This window comes from Sycon ciliatum, chromosome 1 (genome assembly GCF_964019385.1).
Source record: "Sycon ciliatum chromosome 1, ocSycCili1.1, whole genome shotgun sequence".
Classification (NCBI taxonomy): Eukaryota; Metazoa; Porifera; class Calcarea; order Leucosolenida; family Sycettidae; genus Sycon; species Sycon ciliatum.
The window spans coordinates 46,558,033-46,582,176 of record NC_088643.1 but is presented as its reverse complement, the minus strand read 5'-3'; the positions used below and the strand labels follow the sequence as shown (position 1 = coordinate 46,582,176).

The following is a 24,144-nucleotide window of genomic DNA, read 5'->3' as shown; positions in this document are numbered from 1 at the left end:
GTATACTATAAAGGTAGTTTGTCAACTGACAACCACTCTATTCAGTTGCTATTCATAATTCCTATATAGTGAATAGCAACTGAATACGGCGGTTGTCAGTTGATAAGCCCCCTTTTCTTTCAAAATGCAGTTGCATTTGTCCACAATTTTCTTGGTAGATTCTTATAAATATTATGCTATCTCATTTTTAAATGCTACCTAGCGCTGGATGTAAGCTGGACTGTAGAAATGCTCTTTTCATGCCAATCCACTGCCAGACAAGCTTGCTGCCCTCGGTCCAATGGAACCTGCTCAGTGCTCACATCGTTTTCTCCATCCTACTCTGTGTTCATGGATGCCCTGGTGCTGTCGATTCATTTCTGCACCTTGCCATTACCCATAAACTTACTGAGGTGTCATGAGCCCGTCACATTCGTACAGTCTTATTTTCTATTCCACTCGTACTCTGAGAATACGGGGATGTCGGTCAGTGTGGTTCAATGACCAGTGGATGCATATTTTCCTATGTTCGTTCTAAACGTCTGTTCCCTCTTCCGGGAGACCTTACATTAGTTTCTGGCAGTGAACAAGTACATGTACACAGTGTAAGGGGCTATCCGTAATTATCGATCTTTTTCACGAAGAGAAACAGTTTCGTTCATGGGTGGGTGGGTTGAGGAGAGTTTCGTTATGAAAAAATTAATATTGATAGCTGAAACATCAGTACATTCTAGTTGTCAAGTCAATATATTTTTCGTTTATCGGAGTGGGTGGGTGGGGGAGGGTCATAACTAAACTTTTTCGTTTCGTGAAAATTATCGATAATTCCAGATGGCCCCTAATGCACTACGGTGTGTGTGTGTGTGTGTGTGTGTGCGTGCGTGCGTGCGTGTGTGCGTGCGTGTGTGTGTGTGTGTGTGCATACATATACACCTCTCCCTGTGCGTGTGTGTATGTGTGCGTGCACGCGTGCATGTGCAGTGGTGTCATCACACGGCGTTTTCAAGAAATCCGTGAAACTATCAAGCAAGTCATTCTTGACACTATCTTTGAGCCAGAGGCCATGCAGGATTACATCGATCAACGGACTGGCTCTTTTCTCTCTGGCTTCAATCTTGGTAAGACTGGCTCCTCATTCAAACTTACACAGTATGGTGATCTTGTGCGCCGAAGAACGACCAGGCCGAGATTCTTAAAATACCGGACAGACTCATATGGACTACCGGACAGACGGCCCCTGTGAATGCACACACGTATCTATTGATAGCTGTGAATGGTAGTCTGGTAGTGTGCCGTACGCTGTCAACAGTATGGCATTTCTCCTCCTCGTTGTTGTGCTTTCTGAGCCTTTCTCACACACCTGTTGTAACTCGGAGCAGTGCCACAAACTATGCCGGGCATGGGTGTACGTGTGTGTGTGTGTGTGTGTGTCTGTCTGTCTGTCTGTATCTGTGCGGGGGCAAATACCTCTCCATCTTCTTAATGTTGTCTGTCTGTCATCTATCCATGTTGATATCCACTGATGTGCTTTCTTCCACGTGCTCGTGCAGAGGAACACATTCAAGCAATCATGCAGTCGGACGTCGTAGATGCAGTAATTGACAGGAAAATAGCTGAGCTGATGGCGCGTCCAGAGGGTAGGTTCATCACCACAGTGTATGTTCTTGTGCTCATTGACAGATCAAAGCGAAAGTCGATATCTCACTATTACTCTCAAGGTCTGTAAAATTCATAGTAATAACTAGGGCTCAAACGGTCACGGTTTTACCCCTAACGGTTAACTACTTAGCTAACGGTCGGTTTAACGGTTTATAACCTATAAGTCACGGCAATCCTGCGGACTCTTTTTTTAACCGTATATTTGACTATACTCATTAAAAAAATGTACCCTATTCAGTACAACGCACACATGTACATTCTGTTGCATGCTCATTCATACATACTCTCACACCAAGAGACCAGATATGACCGAGTTGACAGCCCAGAAATTGCGTACGCGTGCAACAGCCTGCGAAAGTGCATACTGTATAGCAGGAAATTTTCGGACGGAAATATTTTCGGACAAAGTCGAATTTCGACCTTTCGCACGGATTATATTTTCGTACAGTGCTGCATGCTAAATGCACGTGTTCGCAAGCAGTACCCATGTAAAGTGTACATAATTTCACATGAACAAATTTTAGTACCGAATTAATTTTAGTACAAAAGAGGCCGTGTACGAAATCGTACGAAAATAAATTCCGTCCGAAAATGTCCTGCTATACAGTACTTTGCAACGACCTGATACTTGAAAAATTGACTGAAAAGATACTGCGTAACCGTTATCTTTATCGGTTAACCGTTAATTCTTCGTAACCGGTCTGCAACCGGTTAATCGGACTAACCATTTGAGCCCTAGTAATAGGGACCTTTCGCATTTGCTACGAAACGAATGCGAAACGAAAGTTTGATTCGGCTCGTAATCGTTTCGTTGAAAACAAATTTCAGGTTTCGCGAGTCGTCATGCAAATGTGCATGGCAACTACGAATACGGCCGCGGGCGCCGGTAGTTTGGCGTACGGGTTTTTACACGCACACGTGCATGGATCATGGAATCAAGGGAAAAATGTGTACCTTGCAAAACATGTGTATCTATCCAAATAAATGTGTACCTGACGGATTCGGAGCGTGCCACGAATGAAGAGGCTTCCATTCGTGAAAACGAGTTCTCCGCAGGGACTCTGACGAATCCTCGAACCCAGGTGACGAATCAGCATTCGTTTCGTATCCGTACGCGGGGTGCGAAAGGTCCCTAATAACAAAAACACGTAACCAAGAGTGTGCAACTCCTATCTCAATCCGTGATGGGTTCACCCGCGGCGGAATTTTTTCATTGTGTCATTCTTTGACAGAAGTATGATCAAGTGCGTATGCTTTCCCGAGCTTGTTTTGTAGATAAGGTTACAGTTCATCAGGTTCAGGACACATCGATCTACCGTCCGTTGTTCCGCTTTGGCTACCGTAGCTGCGATGTACAAATTCTTTTTTCTTTGATCTCTAGCTATGCATGATGGCAACAGCTAAACGCTGATGTCTTTAAAAACATTCCGCTAGGGGATCGTTGAGTTGCACACTCTTGGTTGTAACTTAGAGTGCATTCTTTTATCCTCTGCCAAATCTGGCAGAATCTCCACAATTTGGAGGAGCGTTCACTCATCCTCTACCAAAAGCAGCAGACTCTGCCAAGCTCTGCTTGCTCTTCCAGCTCTTGAGATGGAAGAAAGTGGAAGATTCCCGCGTTTTGTCACTTGCGCTTGCACAAAAGTGACTTTGGGTCTTCTTTTTGGCAAAAACCCTAAGGGTGCGTTCTTTTATCCTCTGCCAAATCTGGCAGAATCTCCAAAATTTCCTGTTTGCCATGACGCGCTGGAAAATATCCTGGATCTCTTCTGACCCGTTCCAAAAAAATATTCTCATCTCTTCTCTTTCTAGCAGACTTTTCAGGAAGAGACAGAAGAATAAAAGAACGCACCCTTATAAGTAATCAGACGTTTTATGCCATCAACATGCTATGTATTGTGCACATGTGTGTGTGGGTTTTTTTTGGGGGGGGGGGGGGAGTACTGACCGTATAAGGACCTTACAATGTTGTAGGTCCTTATACGGTCAGTAGGTCGCCTACCTGGATCTGAGAGAACACGTTTGAGAGCAAGTTCCTACCCCACACCGGTTGCATTATTATACTTTTACAGCACATGTGAGGTAAACCTGAAAGCCTTTGTGCACGGGAAATTTACTATTTTCGCGGAAATTATGTGCTGCATACTGAAATCTTTGACCACTATGTGGTGGGTCTGATCTACTCTTGATCCCACCACTTTAGGAGCTGCATGCCGAGTCGTAATTCGCAAACATTCTCAGGCCCGAATCTGCCAATGCTTGAGAATTGCAAACTGAAAGCTAGCTTTTTTAAAAAGTTTTCCAGTTTACAGGAGGCGCTTTTCATTTAGTCCATTTATTTTCACTGCTTGAATTTCTGTGGCTGTATACACGTATGCTGGTCTATTTTCTCCGTGCAGGGCTTATGTTCGCCATGATGGGCATTGACGCAGCGAAGCTCAAGAGCCTCGTAAAGCCGTTTGTGTTTGGTCTAGGTGTTGAACTTGCACCCATGGTAAGACGACCTCCGTTTTTCCTCGTGTTCAAATGAGGCTAACATCAAGGATACATCTTACTCTTACACACATGCACACACAGTCGTCTTGATTCTAATACTGATACCAAGAGTGCATAAGCAAGAGTATGCAACTGTGGTTATGGCCCTTATGGGTCACTGCGCGGTGCGCTGCCTTCATTACGTAACTTGCCTGCATCACGCTCTGGAAGCATTCACTCAAACCCACAATTTATCGTACAAGTCCATCCGTTGTTGCTCGATTCATTTCAGCACCTACGTGGTCTGTAAATGTTGGCGCGTGAACTCCAGCTCCGTACGAAAGTTCTTTTCAAGCCAGAGGGAAACTGCGGTGTTTGGTTTTCCGCAGTGCGCGGACTGCAGCTGAATGATGTAGTGGAGGCAGCGCGCCGCACATCTGGCCCATAGAAAAGAGATCACAGTTGCATGCTCTTCGGCGGGTCTTTATGGACTCTTGCTGATACTGGTACAGTAACGCCCGCCCTAACCGGACGCCCTTGGTGCAGCGGAAACTGTCCTGATATGACGGGATTCTGCTTGATTCAGGGATGCATGTTCGATCCACAGCACTTTTGTGCATGAAAATGCGTCCGGTCAAGACAGGATTCCGCTTGGTTCAGGGTCCGGCAACAACAGGTTTTGCTGTACTGGCGCCTTATGTGAGGTTTGCAGCGGAGTTGTCCCTGTTGCTTTTTCAATCACTCATCAAATGGCTGTATGGAATGTTTGGAACATACTAGTAATTACTTTTATACATGTATGCTCTGCAGTGTGCAACACCTAGCACTTTCCACACAGTAAAAATCTTCACTACCTGGTTGAATATGTATCACAGTGACTTGGCTGAAAGTGCAAGTGATTGTCTAGGCTACTCCAAGTTTATGTGTGCAGCGCATCTGCACCTGTGCGTACCCCGTGATGTCATCATGGTACACCTGCCTTGTGCATACCCCGTGATGTCATCACTGTACATTTGCCCTATGCATACCCCGTGATGTCATCACTGTACATTTGCCCTGTGCGTACCCCGTGATGCCATCACTGTACATTTGCCCTGTGTTTTTTCTGTTGCTGTGCAGCTGGTCAAAGTGCTCGACTCCATGGATCTGATAAACGGATATCGGATAAGAGAACAGGTGTGTGTGCGCGTGTGTTCATGTGTGTACTGTGTACTGTGTACTGTGTGTTTGTGTGCTTCCTTATGTCTTCAAGAAGCTGCACAGTATACCTAATGCACTCCCCATCCCCAGAATTTCAACTATGCGTGAACCTGTCTGATGCTCAAACCTACTGAAGTAACTGAATGTGAATGCGGATGTGGGCAGTGTGTGAGGCAGCGGTAGAGGTGACAAAAAGAATGGCTGAACTTCTGCGTGCCAGGCTACCTACTTCCGGCGGAATTGAGGCACTAGCCCAGGACAATGGCGATCCTGGGAGTCAAGAATGCTGTGCAAACAAGCTACTGGTATAGCTGTCCAGAAAATTGAAAATGTAGCCGGGTGATTCTTGCCGGGGTCATGGCATTGAAAAGAAGCAAAACAAGAGAAAGAAAAAAAGGATTCTGATTGAAACAAAGGAGAATGGTAGCATGCATATCGTTACATGTAGGCAAGAGTACGTAACCAAGAGTGTGCAACTCGACGGTCCCCCAGCCCACGGCGGAATTTTTTATGACCTCAGTCTTTCGCGGCAATTTGACTTACCTATGCCATCATGCGTAGCCAGAGATCAAAGTACGAAGAATGTGTACATCGCAGCTACGGTAGTCCAAGCAGAACAACTGACGGTAGATCGATGTGTCCGGAACCTGATGAACTCACACTGTATCCACGAAACTTGCGCGGGAAAGCATACGCGCTGCACCATACTTCTGCCAAAGAATGACGCTATTAAAAAATCCACCATGGGTACAAGACCCATGTCAGCTGGAGATAGGAGTTGTACACCCTTGGTGATGATTGTACTCTTGGCGTACATGTAAGTAAAGTGCTGTTGGAGTTGTGGAGAGAAGTGAGGAAATGAAAATAAGCCAAACAGGAATCCCTACTCAGCGCCCTTTTTAAGCGTTTATTGAGTAGTGGTCCCATTTCTCTCATTTTGCATCAGCCGATGACATGCACCATTTAGTATTGTGTTCATTCGTTTGTGTACATGTATTTGTATGTTTTATTATTTTAGTATTGCATCTGGTTTCATGTTTGACGTCCTTGGAGGACTATAATGTATCTACTAGTATGCCGTTTCGGACACGGGGCCATCCGAATATACCGCTTTGTTTTCAAGACGATCTTCGCTCATTTCTCTCCCGTTCATCCATGTGCTTTTTGTTTTCTAGGTGGAGCAAATGATGTCGAATCGTCTTCAAGAGTTTACCCCTCCTAAAGTGAAAGAGGTTAGAGGATGAGTGCTGGTGTCTTTTGCTCGCTGCTCGTGTTTCGTTCCCTGCCACTCTTTTACTCTCTCTCTCCTTTTAGTTGGATAGTAGAAGTCTTGTATTGCAACACTTTGGTCAGTTGCAAGTACATGTACAGGTGGAATCCTGATAATTCGAATATGGCTGAACTGTCCCTCCAGGAAATTGCGATTCCACGGATGCAACAAATTTCGCGATTTTGGCCCAAACCCGCGATTTTCAGCAAAGTCCGCGATTTCCCGCATTTTGTTATTGTTTTCTGCACTATATCTCACATTTTTCTGCACTTTTCACGCAGTTCTTTCCATGATCCTGTAGGTTATTTGCACAGTACGACTCCCGAGCAGATATGATGCAACAAATTTCGTGATTTGGCCCAAATCCGCAATTTTCTGCAAATAATTCCGCGAATTCCTGGCAAGTTCTGCATCATTCCGCACTTTTCGTCGCATTTTTTGTTACTTTCTGCCGCAATTTCTTGTGCAAGTTTTCGAGAGTTTTTTCCGCAAATTCCCGCAGGGACAGGCTTAATTCGACCTACCGCTTAATTAGAAGTTTTTCCAGGACCGATTTCTATCAATACGATTCCCACATAAAAATTTCTGATATTTCGAACCTTGAACTGGATATGTCCGGTAAATTAGAAGTCCCACAGATTCCACTTACATAGAAAATGTGTGGGATTTGTGCTGATAATTCGAAGTTAGCAAAGTGTAATTCGAAGTTCACTGCACATTGTGCTGGTCAGTTCAGTTTGCATGAGCAGGCTGTGCCGGTCAGCTCAGTGTCCGTGAAATATGTGTCTACGGTCCATAGCGCAACTCTGCGTGGCCATTTGAGCATTTTGACATACATATTGTGTTGTGGGTTCATGTTTGGATAATTAGAATGTCCGCATAATTAGAAGTTTTTTCCTGGCATTTTGAGGTTGGAATTATCAGGATTCCACCTGTACATGTGCAGTTACATACAGTCATGATGTACATGTACACGCAGTAGCCACCTTGTGGTTTAAAATGTTGTTCGTTGTTATTTGTTGGGTGTGCTCAGCTGGTGGAGAAAATGATTCGCAAGCACCTGGGTTGGTTGGTGGTATGGGGCAATGCACTCGGCGCTGTGTTTGGCTTGATCACCGAGCTTATATCCATATACGCGTAGAGAGTGCCCAAGACTACCTTGGCTGCACATGGTCACTGGCCAGGCTGGGCTATATGCTCGCCTTGCCCGGATTTCCTGTCCCGAAAGTGGATGTGCTGCTTGAGCGTGAGCTCAAGCCTGATCACAGATCTAATGCCCTTATATGAGTGTGCAAGTTGGAGCTACCACTCACCTAGTACCTACACGTACCTACCTACAGTTGTGGACGGTTTTCTCCCAAATATGGATGAGCTGATCCATTGTCCTCTCGCACACCAAGTGTACACTTACAGCATAGAGGCCACATGCACAGTCTAGTCGAGTCCTGCCAATGGCCATATACACACTGGGCACACATGTACGGCCATGATGCTAATAATTAATATGCTGCTGGCAGTGTGGGCTACAGATGTCTTACTTTATTTTTAGCTGTCATTTCGTTTCACTGGTGGTGTTAAAGTCCCAGCCATGCCTTGTGGCTACATCTGCGTTTATATACGTATTACTGACATTGTTGAGACACGCTTGATCAAAGTCTTTTTTTATCACACAAAATTAGAAAGAGGGTTTTTTACTATAGTATTTACCATTTTCCGGCTGTGCCCAATATTTATCCTGTGTGTTCAAGATACTGCATGCTGAAATGTTGTTGCACTCTTTGGTAGCGTATGTGTTCAATTTTCTTCTAGCTACTTCCAGAACTATGCTGTTACTAGTTAGTGCTGGTGGTCAAAATAATTATGCTATGTATTTTTCTTTTCTCTCCTTTTAGCTTGCTCGTTGCTTTAGAAGCATGCCATCTGCCCCCCCCCCCCCCCCCCTCCTCGGTTTCTTACTGTGCCACGTGCTTCTCTTATAAGTTCCACATTTTAAAATGAAGAGTTTTGGCACCAAATTTGAGAAACTGAGATCCTGGTAACCAGATCAGGTCAAGGAGCACCTTCACAACATGTTATTGTGTCATATCCGAATTGCGAACCGACTCACTTTGAAAACGCCACCCCAATGTAGAAAATGAATCTCTTTCGGATCCCCACCCAGCGACAAGTAGACCCACTTCAAGAATGCCTAAGAGTAGTTTTTTTGGATAAGCGAGGTTCAACAATGGACAGCGAATATGTACCAAGAACAAACTGCAGTAATGTGGCGTATAACAGCAGCTGTACTTGCGGCGGCCGTATAAGCCAGGGTTCAAACCATGCTTCTATTCAAGTCATGCTTCTATTCTAAACATACTTCTACGTCAACGACATCAGTCTGCACTGTGCAGTGCATTCTGCCACGCATGTACTCGCACAATCATGTACTTTGCGGGGAGCGGCTTCTATTCAAACCATGCTTCTGTGTCACGGCGCGCTTCAAAAAATCGGCTTCTATTCAGGTTTCTTTGCTGCAAACATTCAACATGTTTTTGTTTCACCCTACTTCGAATTATACATATACATGTACTATCAAGAGTACATAATTCGACCGGTTATGTACTGCATAGTGACAGTTGCATACTCTTGTTTATGGACTCATGACGTCATGATGCTATCCGGAGTCCATAACCGGGTTAACCTGTTGATGATGTATTGTGTCCCCCCCCCCATCCTGAATAGACCGATCCCCTTATTATACTGGGTTCGAGCACGGGGGCAACCTCACTCGCGATCGAGCTAGTTTTTGAACGTGACAGCATCTTTGACAGTGTGTTTCAGGTTTGTTTTGGAATGTCTTCTGCTTAGTTCAAGTGGTTTGCTATGGCTTCGAGCGGTGCTGAACCTCCTGCTGGTAGGAGCAGAGTCTCCGAGAGACATGTCGACTGTGATGCAGCTGCAGGATTTTTTCAAGGCACGGGAGGGAACGATCTCGGGCCACAAACAGGAGTTACTCCAGAGGTGAGTTTTTTTGTTGTTGAAATATTCGAATCGCGAATCGTGTTGTGAGATTTATTTTGTGCCTAGGCTACAGCAGACCGTATTTCTTTCTCCTTGAGATTGGTGCTGAAGATAATAGTAACCTTTTTTCTGGTCTGCCTTTTCCTCTCCAGAGCCATCTTCTATGAAGGTAACCGTGGTGCTGCCAAGTCATCAAGTCGCGATCGCGATCAGCAGCCCTGAAGTGGAAAAATCGATTTTCCAACGATCTAGTTGGACATCAGCCACTAAAGTACTTCTGATTTGCCTGTAGTGACAACAGCAGCCATCTTTGGACACCTTGCAAAGACAGGAAAAGCCACTGGTGGAAGCGACTATAGCAGTGGTGATCGCTGTTTTGTCAAGTCGAAGGGCTAGCCAACCCAGAGGAAGCAATAAAAAAACCGATGAACAGTGCGTGGTATTTGTTGAGCGTGAAGAGCTAGAGGAGGACAGTGCAAACACATGGAAGGAGTGGATGGTGTTTGATGAACAGTGTGCTGTGTGCCGGCTGGTGGTGATGGTGGTGGTCTTTGTCAGCATGTATTCGTGCTGCTTCTTGTGCTGGAACACTTCTCCCCCAGGAAGGCAGATTGCGTGCTCCCTGGCCCTCAGTCGGCAATGGGGCATTTGTTCCAGGAACATTACCCCAGAGCCAGTGATGAGTCGTACCTTTGGAAAGTCGAAGCTTGCTGTTAATCGCAAGCGTAGCGCAGTGGATTGCTCCCTCTTCGAAGCACGAGGGCCAAAGCTTGCCGCTGTCTGCAGCAAAGTGTGTGTGTGGTTCTTTCGAACCTATGAATATTTCCCCCGCCCCCCCCCCCCCCTCTCTCTCTTAGGAAGACTGCATGTTCCGAGTGAACTATTTTCTAGTATATTTAATGTGAGATGGGCTGTTTACGCCCAAGATGAAGATAGTTTTTTTCCGTTTCTATACCTTCCTAATAAAATACATTGTGACAGAGCTTTCGGTCATACTCCGCTGTACTACATCCTCAACCCGCCACCACCATGCGCTCTTGGCCGAACTAATGCACGAAGCATAAACACACCAGCACAGCAAGGACACTTCCGTTGACAGATATTGTTTACACCTCTAGACAGCTGTTTCGTTTCTTCGAGCTCATCTTCGAGGAGGATAGTAGCAGGATACTAATGATGATATAATATAAGATGATAGACGGTTTATGGTCCGATATTGATGATTGGAGATCTAAGAAAGCAATGACAGTGATTGCGAAAGGGATAATATTTATATCAAGATTATATGCCAGTCTGGTAATGCGTTGTACTGGTGGACAGTATTGAAATCATCAGCATTCGATGCAAATATTGGTATACCTTTGGTTTCAGTATTGGAAAAAAAAGAGTAAGAGAACCTGGTTGATTTGGTTGCATCTGCGACTGGCTACCGGGTGTTGTGATCAGCAATGTTACCATGGGAGAAAATAAGAGCGCAAAGGATCTGTTGGGTCTTGTGCAGTGCCGGTGCGAGAACCCTAAGTGCATGGCAAAATAGAACTGTTTCATCCACAATGCAGAATGTCTTGCGGTACATGGCATTGATGACTGAACATCTCGCCAGCTCGCCCAAATGGGGATCATGCCCAAACGGAGGAACAAGACATCTTTCCAGCTCAGCTAGCTATATACCGTGAAACTGATGATTAACTTGTGCCACGCATGCCAGCTTCTGTTCCATTCGGCCCAGGCTTAGACACATCAATGCCAATAGCAGCTGATCCTCCATTACATGCTCATTGGCGATTTACGGCCACCTCCAACTGTATCCGCCGTCCCTCAGCTTCCGTCTTCGCAGATCTGGCGCGGCGCAGTACATTTTCTCGGCTAGGCTCAAAGAAGTCCCACAGAGCGGTCCAAACACCTGAAGGCAAACCAGTCAGAAACTGGAGCGGCTCAGAGTCTTTCTTTATGTTATTGTACGTAAGCTGTTTTCGGCTTTCTTCACCCCAGTCCTCACATCGTCCGACTGCTCCGCGAGACTCTGTACACGAGCTCTACTTGCTGCCAGTTCCTGATGCAGATGCTGCACTTCCATTACAGGACCAAACTGCACTAAGCCAGGTTCCTTTCCAACTCAAAGTGCCGTTGCCTTTCAGCAAAATACTGGTTTGCGAGCATGGGGAGCTCGTGATGCAGACGCTGCACTTCCATGACCGAACTGCACTAGGCTCAGCAAATACTGTTTTGCGAGCATGGGGAGCAGGGCGTCCAGACTGCACTCTCTTGCGAAAAGCAAACCTGGCACCGTAGGACGGCTGATTGGTTTCCTGGACTCGTCCTGCCCTTGTAGAGCTGGGCAAAACGATTTCGATTTCGGGATCGAAATGATCGCTGCAACTCAAATATTCAGAGTGACCCTAAAACTACGTCCTTCCTCGCGGGGAATAGCCTGGATCCGCTTGCTCCAGGCCGCTGTGGCTCCACACGAGGAAAGGAGTTTGCTTGTTTGCTTCGTCCTCCTGTTCTGACAGTGAGGAACGCAGCAATGATCCTGAGAAGGCATCCTGAAGTCGTAAAAAGGAAGACGTCTAAACAAAAACAAAACAGCTCAAATCAAAAGTCCTTGTGGCATTTTTGTAGACAGGCTTGCACTGCATGTAGATTTCGCGTGCTCTGCACTTCGCATGCGAGAAGTCACGCACAGCTGAGGTGAGGTTGGTCGCGTGTGTGCAGCAGGATCCCACGCGACTGCGGAGTTGCCCCCTTGCTCGAACCCAGACAATAATAAGGGGATCGGTCTATTCCACGGCAACTATTAGTATTAGAAATTAATTCCGTGCAGCATTCTGCAGCTGAAAAAGCCAAATCTGCGACGAGAACATCTGTGCCAATTCCGCAACTTGCATCAAGGAACTTCCAAAATATGTACCAGTATTTGACCACACCCTCCCATGTATGTGGAACCAACCGCAAAATTCACGGGGGTCTGGGAAGGGCTAGCCTCCCCTGGTGCATGGCTTATACCTGCAAGTCAAAATTACCTCCGTCTTTGCTTCCTGATACAAAGTATCACGTTGGAAGTGCGACTTTATTGCACACGGCACAATATCACTAGACAATACAAAAAGTTAGACATGAGTACTAGAATGTACATGTAATGCCAGAAAAGCCTGTCACTCTAGAAGAAAGCGATTACTACATGATTGATGATCATCGGTTCTGACAAGCACAAGGAAGGTGGCACTGTTTTGAAGAAAGTGCATCTGCCAGTGATAGGCCTGTAGTGGAGGTGGGGCAATATGCACGCGTGAAAAAGAAGAAGGAGATGACACGTGCCAAGCTCAGATAGATCTTTTCATGAGAAAATAAGTTTTATGGCAACGTACAAATATTATGGGGCGAATTTCATGAATATGTAGAGGGTGGCTGCTGAGTGATCCGTTCACACAGCCAAGTGGTAATATTAGGTTTAAATCAGGCGTTACGGGCACTATTCACAGCTTATTTGATTCAATACGGCAGCAAGCCAGAAGATGTACAGATAAAAAGAACTATGGACAACAGCAGGACTTCAACAATAAGGTAAAATATAATATAGCTACAACCAGCACCACGCAGTAGTGGTGGAAAGCGATGTGTACAGCTCCTAACGTCAAAAAGACAAAGCTCAGCTGACTACTCTAGCTACGATACATAAATAAGCAGATTGGACCAGGCAGCGCAAAGAAAAAGCAAATGGTGGGTTTCTTACACGTTGGATGAGTCGGTATTTAGAAATCTTCGTCAAGGGTGAACACATGCGAGTCCTTATCATTCGACATGACACCAGCTTTCTGGTACTCACCGACACGCTTCTCAAAGAAATTTGTCTTGCCCTCAAGAGAGATGTTCTCCATGAAGTCGAAAGGATTCTCCTTCTTCCAAATCTGAACCAACACAGCAGACCAAGCAGGAAAGGGGGCTTAGGAACTAACAACGTGAAGAATACTCACAAATTCAAACAAAACATAATTTTCTAGCACGATGACTTGAGAGTAGCCATACATACAGCAAAGAGACAGAATCGAATAGAATGGTGCATACCTTGGGCTGGTCGAGTGCCACAAGGAGACGGTCTGCAACAAACTCGATGTACTGGCTCATGAGGTCACTGTTCATACCGATCAACCGACATGGTAAGGAATCGCACAGGAACTGCAAACAATACACAAACAATGAGAAACCAAACACTAAAACATGGGCCAAGTGCATAAAGGCAGTAGATTGCACAGGAACTGCAAAGAAGACACAACACACACACACAAAAGGATGACATGAGTTGAACCACTGGAAATAACAAACTAACCACTTGGGTCAGGCGCATAAAGGCAGTGGGAACAAGAGTCCGGTCAATGTCATCAACTAAAAGCAAGATGCACACACCAACAGGAGAACTCACTTCTTGCTCGATCGTGACGGCCTCGGTAACAATCTGGGTGATGCGCGCTGGAGACGGCTTGCGCACAAGATGCTTGTACATGAGACAAGCGAAGTCACAGTGGAGACCCTCGTCCCTGCTGATCAGCTCGTTGGAGAATGTGAGACCGGGCATGAGTCCCCTGCACGCACACAAACATGACAATAGCATGGACCACAGGTTCTGAAATAACATGATTGTCATGATGCACGGCCAAAGGAAGGCAAATGATCCATATAATGACATGATACCTCACTCCCTAGAAGAATGCCAGCTCACCTCTTCTTCATCCAGAAGATGGCGGCAAATGATCCTGAGAAGAAGATGCCTTCCACTGCAGCAAACGCAATGACACGCTCGCCGAACGATGCTTCCTGGCTGTTGATCCACTTCAGTGCCCAGTCGGCCTTCTTCTTCACACACGGCACTGTACCAGAACGAGAGGAAAGACACTAAGCAAGAGCAGGCAGACACCGGCATGCCCCCACACCGGACCCATGCAGACTTCTCCGATCTGTACCAAGAGAAGGCAGGTGCTGTGCAATATCCAATGTATATATAGCAGCAAAGAACACACAGATCACAAATAACTCACTGGTCTCAATGGCATTGAAGAGATGGTGCTTCTCTTTGGCATCAGTGACGTAGGTGTCGATGAGCAGACTGTACATTTCCGAGTGGATGTTCTGTAGAACAGCAAGGATGTTGCCAGAGTAGAAAGGCAAATTGGTTGGAATGCTAGAAGAGTGGGGGATCATCAACACAGGAAATCCTGTTCCTGCCAAGCCAGACGAGTGACGTCACAATTACACACTTGATATCCATCAAACACAAGTGTAGCCCAGTACTGGAGCCATGCATACATGTATCATACTCACCTCGATTGCGATCTGAAATCCGTAGAAGCATCTTGCCTCAGTGACTTGTACTTCCTTGCTGAAGCGCTCGACCTACATCGACAAAGATCCAAGAAATCGAGAACGTACATAATCATTGCCATAGTGAGATCTTTACCACGTGCATGTATGGTACGCTACAATGTAGCACAATCACGCAAAAAGCGTGTTCGTGACGATTCCTACGATCGACTTACACACATGGTCATTGTACAAACGGACACTCACCAGATTCTCGTTGACGATGCCATCGCTGGCGGCAAAGAAGGCCAGTACGTGGGAGAGAAAATACCTCTCGTCATCCTGGACATGGAAAGTGACCACAACGTCCAACATGTAAACACAAGTCAGCAATCTTGACATCGCTATGCAGCTGACGTTGTTCTGGTAAATCAAAATTTCGCGCCATTTCGCACACACGATGTAATGGCACCCATTGGCGGTGAACCGTTGAAAGAAACAATATTCTCGGATTGCGTTTATAAGACACTTATCACATCAGGTATATCAGCGCGATCGAACTGAAATTGATTTTTACCTTCAGCTTGTTCCAATCCCCTAGATCCTTTGAGAGATCGACTTCCTCGGCGGTCCAGAATGATGCTAAATTACACGAAGTATAAAAGGGAGAAAGCATTGCTGAAACCTGAACACGCAGAAAAGCCCATACAAGAATCACAATCTACATACCTTCGGCCTTCTTGTAGAACTGCCAGATGTCGTGGTACTGAATGGGAAAAACGACAAATCGGTTCGGGTTCTCTCTGAGGAGTGGCTCATCTTCCTCTCGGAATTCAGGTTCTTCTGTTGGTTTTTCAACAGAGGATCCTTTAGTGACTGACACTTCAACGGGTTCTGGGGCTGGCTTGCTTGCCGTCAACATTGTGCAAGAAGATGGATTGGTGGTCGGCTAAAAAGACAAGAAATGGAGGAGAGAAACGAGGTGCAGCCGGTCTCAAGAACAAACGACGAAGAGTAAACTTTGGCGCTCAAATGAAATCAAAGGACAGCGAGCACGTTTTTCTAATTTCCCGCGACCTGACATATCACCCGGGCGACAGCCAATCATCGCCACCACACTTACAAGACATGCCACCGCTGAAAGGGGATGTCCCCAGTAATATCGGCCCACGTGTACATGAATCACATGACTGTACAGACAAGACTATGTACGTACAATCGCACAATCGCATTAGCACAAGTCATAGTGAGTCAGAGACACACAAGCCTTGCCCTTACTAAGCCTGGCCCTTACGCCTTAGTCTGATGCACCATGTGCACTGACTGAGCATAGCAAGAGTTCATGACTATTGTCAGTGACAGACAGTGTTGAGTGTTGCCTGTTGGGGGTTACGAAATCTTGATGATACCAAGAGTATAATCATAACGCTTATACGCTGGGGGGGGGGGGGGGGGGGGGGATACTCTTGATGATACATGACTGTACACATGTACATGTATGGCTACAAGCGGATGTCAAAATTGCCTGGTGTTGTCGCACGCGTTTCCGACAAATTTGCGTGTGTGTGTGTGTGTGTGCGCGCGCGCGCGCGCGCGTGTGTGTGTGTGTGTGTGTGTGTGTGTGTGTGTGTGTGTGTGTGTGTAGGGATTCACTGGCCAGAAAAAAGCCACTTCATAGCTGTGTGGTGTAGACCAGGCTGAATAGTGGCGGTCAATTCTTCAGCCTTGCAAGCTGTTGAGTGGTACAATCCCAGCACAAGCTGCTCTGGCTTCTGCTGTAGCATCGCTATCATCGCCTCTGGCGATGGGCGTCCAATGGTGTGTGTGTGTGTGTGTGTGTGTGTGTGTGTGTGTGTGTGTGTGTGTGTGTGTGTGTGTGTGTGTGTGTGTGTGTGTAGGTCCGACCCAGCCGGCCGATTTCATGTTGGAGTCGGAGCATCGGCTGAAAAATCGGCCTAGTGAAGAAGATAGACAGAAGTCTTAACCTTCAGACACCGAAATCACATTTCTTCAGCCATACAATCGATAGATACCGTATTTTCCGGTGTGTATAGTCAGTCGTACATCGAACTTTTTCGGCAAACTGACAAAAACTTGTCAAAAGGTCATCGGTACGTACAAGACGTTACCAGTAAAACGGTTGACTCACGAAGCACCACCAAAGTTCTAGCAAAAGTCACCTAGTTTCAAGTGTCCTTTATGACATGTAGAAGCTCATGCCGAAAAGTTGAATTACACCATACATACCGTATTATCTCCAGTATAAGCCCTGGGCTTATTATTTTCTCAACCAGTCCGGACCCTGGGCTTATATTAGAGACTGGGCTTCTACTAGAGACTGGGCTTCTAGAACGTCCGGTGAGATCATCGAGTACACAGTGTGTTTGAAATGCATCGGTATGCGGTGTGCAACCGTGACACTGTTCTTTTGTTCAAAAGTTCCTTGCTTCTCAGTCTCCGTCCTCGGGGAAAAAAGCGGAAGAAAAGCTCAAATTTCGCAGCACAATTTGCGGTCAATATTGGGACGATTTGCGCCAAAATGTGAGAGTTTTTGGTAAACTTGCAAGTGGACTGGCTAATCTACTGTTCACTGCATGCAGAAGCCCCGAGTATAAGTTCATCAGCTTATAATAATGAAAATAAAATTACACTAAAAACTCTGCTAAAAGAGCGTATTTTCGGACATGAAGAAAAACACGAGTGTGGTAGCTGTCTTCTGTTGCACTGCTACTTCGTGTACCGTACACGTAACAGGATGCAGGCACATTGCTGAGAATATACCGCAGCCATAGTAGAGTATATTCAAGAGTACACAACCAAGAGTGTGCAACTCGACGATCTGTCAGTCCACAGCGGAATTCTTTTATGACATCAGTCTTTGGACAATAAAAAACGTACATCGGTCTTTCATAGCCATTTGGCTCACTGATGCCATCATGCATAGTCACTAGTCAGAGATCAAAAATACAAAGAAGTTCTACATTGTAGCTATGCTAGTCGAAGCAGAACAAGGAAAGGTAGATCCATGTGTCCTGAACCTGATGAACTGACACTGTCTCTACAAGACAAGCGCAGAAATGCATGCGCACTTTTTACTTACACTAATTACGTGTGATTAAGTACCTATACTTGATCATATTTCTGTCAAAAATGACACAATAAAAAATTCTGCTGTGGGTGCACTCATCCCAGCATGTAAGGCCACACGTTTTTATTTCTATGTTTCTTGTCACCCGCGCGCATACGATTCAGGAGTCTGGAAGAAAAAAAGAAAAAAACTGTGCTGCAGTGACTGTGCATGTGGGGACCAGCACACTCATGAACATGTACATAATGTGGCCTGGCCTGCGCGACACTTGATGCAAGGATGGCATTTTGTGTGCAATCTAGCTGCACATGCACAGATTGTGACAGAAGCTCCTACCACATACCTGTACTACTAGTAGTTGCTAACTATGGATGCTGTTTTGCATGGTGTATTGGTAGATTTTAGTGTGAACAAAGGTCTAATGAACTTTTTTTATTTTTCGGTCATTTTTTATTTTTTTCCACCTCTCGCATACGTTTTTAGATTTTCAGGTGACGAGAAACATAGAAATAAAAACGTGTGGCCTAATAGTAACACCACTCCTCCTGCAGAACACCTGATCTGACAGGCAATTGATAGGCATTTCCAACAACTAGTAAAACAAGTGGATAACCAGTTGCTGATTAGTGGTCACATCCCATGTCAGGCCCAAATGGCTGGGGATTCGAATGTGTTCGACAGATTCATCCCTAGTCACACTTGTGCCGTTATCAGTATGCACTCATTTTATCAGGAGTCCACCTCCAAGAGCATGCAACCATACAATCAAAGTCATATTATGGGGTCCGGCGAGTCGCAATACCTACACAAGTCAGCCACGAACTGGGAGTCTGCGTGGCCATCGGCGTCATTGTTGATCTGCTATGGTGGAGCTTGCAAGAACATTCTAGCAGAGACTTCAGAAGGATTTAGTGTAAGGCGTTGTGTACTACAGGCATCGACTCCGAGTCCACCGAATCTCACGAGTATCCATGTGAAACCATTTCTCGTTCACTGTACCAAGAAGGAAGATTTAAATCCAGCTGCCCTGATCATCGCTTGACTATAATTGTACTGAAGGCAGCGTGTCATACAGAGCACCCATAGCTCAGAGAGCAAATTTATAGTACATGCAATACCCTTAGGAGGTCATAGACTCTTGGTTTATGAGTCGGAACCTCGCATCTGTATGAGCACCATGATTATACTTGCTGTATTTGTCCGGGGGGGGGGGGGGGGGGGGGGCTCCAGCTCAAACGACACGAGCAACCAACTGCAACCATCTTTCTTACTATTATCGCCGAGGATGCGGCCACTAGCTTGCAGTTCAAAGTATCTTTACTGCTATTACCAAGAGTCCATAACCCCCCAGAGTGTGCAACTCGTGATCCTTCTCAGCACAAGTCAGTGCCGCAACGAAATCCAAACTTCATACGTCATGTAGTGAGTAGCTATGACGAAATGGGAAGTTTGGCCCGGACCTACTTCGCCCGTTTGCCCAATTTGGGGTCTTTCTTTACGAATCCACGGCCACGTAACACGCCTGAAACTGAAAGGCTCAAGTACACAAAGAATTATTTTAGAGTTGTCGAACAGTTTTCTCTTTTGAGTGTCTCTCCGATAAGAGAAGAACAATGGCCACTGTTGAACCTAAAGCAAAGCGCTCCCCATTGTCGCCGGAGTGCAGTGTCTCTGTGGACGATATTCGTCAGTTTTTGCTCGATCTGGGCTCCTCATTTTCTTCTCTCGATTGTCGAGTGTTGGAAATTGTACCAAAATGGGACTGAGGAGCAGGTTGAAGCACATCTACTTCGAAATCGATCGGGTCTTCATGCCGTGTGCCAAGAGCTATTTCCATCAAATCTTGTAAATCTATATCCATGCCTATTCTTGCTATCCTGGAGTCACGAACTCTCCCAATACAAGCTTTTCAGACAACGAGCAGAGAAACTCTCTTCAAATAAAAAAATTCTGTGACTGTGAAATCAAAGCCGTTCTGCTGACACTGCATAGCCCGTGGAGCAAACGTTTTACGTGACACTTCCGTGGCTTGCTTCAACTTTACTTGGAACCCCCGCCGGATGTACCAGATATGCACATGGCCCCATCCGCCCATGCTTGCCCGGGGACCGGATGACGCAATGTTTGGATTTCGTTGCGCCAGACCCCAACCTGGAGTTGCACACTCTGGGGGGTTATGGACTCTTGCTATTACTGATACTATAGTACTGCCGGGTACCATAGAGCAGAGCGCCAAAGAACGAACAGGCTAAGATTTCGCTAAGCACAGCAAACCAATGGCATACATGTGCGCGATTCCTCGACTGTGCATAGACTGTACATGAAAACAAGAACGGCCTAGGCTATGGGGCTCACCCCCCCCCCCCCCCCTTCACCAAGTAGTTTGGCGCCCGGTAGTACTGTAGGTACTGGTTTTCAACCATGCGAAGTTGCGATAGAATTGCTTTGGTTACCAATTGGTCATACCATACAGCAAGGGTATGGGGGACGGGTTATCTGGTTATGCACTCCTACATACAATTATCATGCACAGAGGAAATACGAAACACACGGAATATATTGGCCACGTACCCGTACTGAGGGCTGATGGCATTCACAAGAGGCGCAGGATAACGACATTGCTGTTTGATGAGCTGCAGTACGAAAACAAGGGACAACACTACTGTGTGGATCTGATCTATATGGCGTACACAATAGTATGCAGTAGACACGATTACTGACTGTTCAGAGGAAACTAACTTCGAACAGATAGGCTTAGTATAACCAGTCAGCACGTGGACAATTACAAGTGCACGTGTCGGCGCCTACGCAGGATCGTACGGCTGTCCTGCATGCATGGAGTACAACCAGTACTAAAATGTAGACACAGTACATGTGCCAGAGAATACTCGCCAGACAATATTACCCTATGCCCTGCTGACTTCGTTGTTCCATAAAGTAATTGGTTCTAAGCAATCTAAAACTGCCAAATGCATTTGCATTTTTCAAATTGGACAGCGAGTCCAATACTATAATACCAGACCGTAGAAATACTGCTACTCCACATCTGATGAACTCACTTCTTGTTCTGAATGCGTGATTCGCCTTCCCTTGGCGTTGAACAAAAACAACGCGGATGTCTAGGCCATTGGCTGAAGACAACAGTGGTTTTCGACCTTGTCAGTAGAGTCTTCTGCTTTGCATTTTGCTATTGAATATTGATTATTGTGCAACAAGTAGACCAGGTAGACGTCCTCGTTCCCGAAGTCCTCTGACATCGGTCGATGCTGGAATCGAGTGTGTCGCGAAGCCACCAAGGCGCCTCCGGACCTCTGTCACATGCTCCATCCCACATGACATGATGGCACGTGCACTCGTGCAGTTCGTCGCCCGAGCCCGATACGAGGCCGGCTCGCGAGCAGCTGTGCATGAATTACATGACAGGTACGAAGTAGTCTCCATATGGCCATCTCGATTCTCGACTCGACATGGTCGGCTGCAGTAGGTGACCTACCTTGCAGCTTGGAATCAAGATCACCAGTGTCCCAATCTTTGTAGACTTCGGCAGTTCGGGTCGGTACTGGTACTGGCAGTGGCACCAGGACAGCTACAAATAAGTACAATATAAATGTACATGTACACACGGAAGGTTGGGTGTGGTCCTCGAAAGAGTGCTCAATGCACCGGGGTGCAGAGCTTCATACAAAAGGAATAGAATACGAAGCTTATGTTGGCTGTGACTCCGAGTTTCACGCCTATGGCGATCATTTGCTGTCTGATGATCGCCATAGGCGTGAAACTCGGAGTCACAGCCAACACAAGCTTCGTATTCTATTCCTTTTTTTTCTTCTTTTTTTTAAATGTACATGTACATGGTTGTACTTCAAGTATATTTATAGCATTGCACTCTGGCCCGAGGTTGCGCAGATTACGTTTCTGGGACAGATCCTCAACGTCCAGCTCTGACACTAGTCGAGGAAAAAATTGCGGGTCCCGGCATGACTGGCCTATTCATGAGGGTGAAGCTGAGGAGTATTACATGACATTGTACATGTACTGTATGTGTGCAGCGCATTCTCCACAGGTTCATAACTCAACCTTGGCTGGCTAGCTACCCATGGCAAAGCGAACACTTCAAACACCCAATGTCGCCTTTTCTCTACAGCAAAATTCAGTCAATTATGTAGTACACACTTTCATTGAGATTTGAGAGCATTGAGAAAAGATAATTATACATGTACATGTACCGGTCATAGACTGAATCATAGTAGAATTACACCGGTGAGAGTCCTGCCTCTTATGCTTGGACCGTGGCTCAAAAGGGATGATGTTAAAATTTAATAATTATGATAGTTGTACTCAAGTGACAGCACCGCAATACTAATACCTGTGTTTGACTTTCTAATAATAGGATATTAGGGTTCTAGGCAAAGGGGGGGGGGGGGGGGGGGTAGGGGTAACGGGCGCAGTCCCCCCCCCCCCCCCTACTCTGGTAGTGCACCACCCTATTGGTCTAATGTGTTTCATTTTTTAATGTTTTTTTCCAGTTCACACAACGAAAATGTGGCCACAAGCCAATCGTTCTGGGTGCTCGCTGCGCCCGTACGTTGCATTCGGTGTGACAAGGTAGAACACGGAAAAATATGGGCAAACTGTTGGTTTCCCCTGCCCCCTCCACCCCTTACAGTTTTCCTGGCTAGAACCCTGGGATCTAGGCAAGTGGCCGTAATGGTGCAGGTTGGGCATGTAAAGATGATTTCTAGTCCACATAGCCCAAGGCTATGCTGATAAATATCAATGCCACAATCCAGTAAGTATGCTTGTCTTCGGCTACGCGTACAGCATGCGTGTAGTTACACGACACGGTCTGCTTACAGCATGCCAGCTGCTGATTGAATTCGGCTATGCGTCTGTTGTAGTCGAACACACCCAGCACGTGGCCGTGGAGGTCGTCCTGCTCCCTCCGTTCCCAATAGAAATCATCCATGTTGACCGGCGGATGATTGGCCTTCGTGTCCAGGCTCGTCACATCGAGAATGCGCAGCCACGCTTCTCGTTTGTTCGACGGTCTCTTGGGCTTCATGAGCAACTCCTGGCACTCGTGCACGTAGCTCTGCAACTGCCCTTCCACCGTCGAGAGCCTGACCGACTTTGCTAGCGCATGCGACACCGCCACCTGGTCGTCCACCCACTCGCCGGTGTCGGCGCCTGGAATCTGTTTCATGCCGACACCCAGCACCAATGATTCTCCACGAACAAACGTTTTATTTGACGCCGCCGACACAATGTAGTCCATCTGCTCCACGTCTTCAGCGATGTCTGACTCGTGATAACTAGAGCCTCGCTCTATAGGCCTCAGTAGATCATTGGTCAGTGCTAACACATCAGCAGTGGTATCAATGTCCGGCAAGTCCCATAGAACGGCAGCACCGAATTTGAAGACAAAGATGTTGCGGGCCAAGCCCCTGGGCAGTGCTTCACGAACATGCATGACATGGTTGCGGCAGTCACTGTGAATATCTACCAGGGAGTAGCGATCGGACTGGCGCACCACCGAGGGCAGTAACTTTAGATTGTACGTATCTGCTGTGCAAACACCAGTCATAACAAACTTACTCCGACCCAGCTCCAGCATGCGACGTTTTTTGTTGTGAGCATATCGAGAAGTGGCCGACTTTGTCGATGCCCAGCGTATCATCCAAGTTCCCTGGCACAGAGAACATGGTGCTATCCGTCTTCCACTCAGGAGGGCCCTCCAATGGCCAATCATATCGCCAGTAAAGTGTTCATTGCAAAAGGATGTCGATGACGGAAAAGCAACTTGACTGCACAATGACTGGTATCTCTTCAGAACTAAGAGCAACTGCCTCACTACTTACTTCCAATGCAGTGAGAAATACAAAAACCAAGTGCAACATCAACTTTGGACTACAAGTTTGTGCATGTGTCTTTCACCTTGGCTTGGAACAGAAATGAAAGAAAAAGTATAAATTATTATGTTGAAAACAAGTTTTGAAAAATCGCCTGATTTCCTCCTGCGAGCTGCGTGGGACGCCTTCGCCTCTCACCATGGACACGCCGCCAATCGCGTGATGATCTTTTTATGTACACGTAGATCTACGTCACAGTACGTGCATATGCAGGCGCCGCCGCGCCAGCCAGGCGCTAGGCCAGGCCATGCGCATATGCCGAGTGTGGT

The 24,144-nt window shown here is 46.4% G+C and overlaps 3 protein-coding genes across 6 annotated transcripts in view; 1 reads left to right on the top strand and 2 right to left on the bottom strand.

The window, feature by feature from the left end:
• Positions 1 to 9,100, top strand: part of LOC135829018 (uncharacterized) — a 17,709-nt gene extending 8,609 nt beyond the window's left edge. For 2 of the 3 annotated variants that reach the window (XM_065341437.1, XM_065341429.1), the window contains exons 6-11: positions 961 to 1,097; positions 1,530 to 1,616; positions 4,038 to 4,132; positions 5,233 to 5,289; positions 6,489 to 6,545; positions 7,617 to 9,100. In XM_065341437.1, the coding sequence (XP_065197509.1) occupies positions 961 to 1,097; positions 1,530 to 1,616; positions 4,038 to 4,132; positions 5,233 to 5,289; positions 6,489 to 6,545; positions 7,617 to 7,724 (541 nt within the window). In that variant the 3' untranslated portion in view covers positions 7,725 to 9,100. The remainder of the gene's footprint in view (positions 1 to 960; positions 1,098 to 1,529; positions 1,617 to 4,037; positions 4,133 to 5,232; positions 5,290 to 6,488; positions 6,546 to 7,616) is intronic. The other variant, XM_065341421.1, reaches the window with a different exon arrangement.
• Positions 9,101 to 12,634: 3,534 nt separating this feature from the next.
• LOC135828995 (ribonucleoside-diphosphate reductase subunit M2 B-like) lies at positions 12,635 to 21,146 on the bottom strand. Of its 2 annotated transcripts, XM_065341410.1 has the most exons (11): positions 21,026 to 21,146; positions 20,538 to 20,599; positions 15,608 to 15,827; positions 15,456 to 15,520; positions 15,146 to 15,220; positions 14,900 to 14,971; positions 14,617 to 14,707; positions 14,301 to 14,448; positions 14,004 to 14,163; positions 13,649 to 13,759; positions 12,635 to 13,491 (listed from the first exon to the last, which is right to left on the bottom strand). In XM_065341410.1, the coding sequence occupies exons 2-11, from the start codon at positions 20,583 to 20,585 to the stop codon at positions 13,336 to 13,338; spliced, it is 1,146 nt and encodes a 381-aa protein (XP_065197482.1). In that variant the 5' UTR covers positions 20,586 to 20,599; positions 21,026 to 21,146; the 3' UTR covers positions 12,635 to 13,335. The 2 variants fall into 2 exon arrangements, with proteins under 2 accessions (XP_065197482.1, XP_065197486.1); XM_065341414.1 differs by lacking the exons at positions 20,538 to 20,599; positions 21,026 to 21,146 and adding an exon at positions 18,773 to 18,832.
• LOC135804879 (uncharacterized) lies at positions 20,771 to 23,550 on the bottom strand. Its single transcript, XM_065318853.1, has 3 exons — positions 22,821 to 23,550; positions 21,460 to 21,552; positions 20,771 to 20,793 (listed from the first exon to the last, which is right to left on the bottom strand). Exons 1-3 carry the CDS (start codon positions 23,548 to 23,550, stop codon positions 20,771 to 20,773), a joined length of 846 nt encoding a protein of 281 aa, XP_065174925.1.
• Between the last annotated feature and the right edge of the window lie 594 nt (positions 23,551 to 24,144).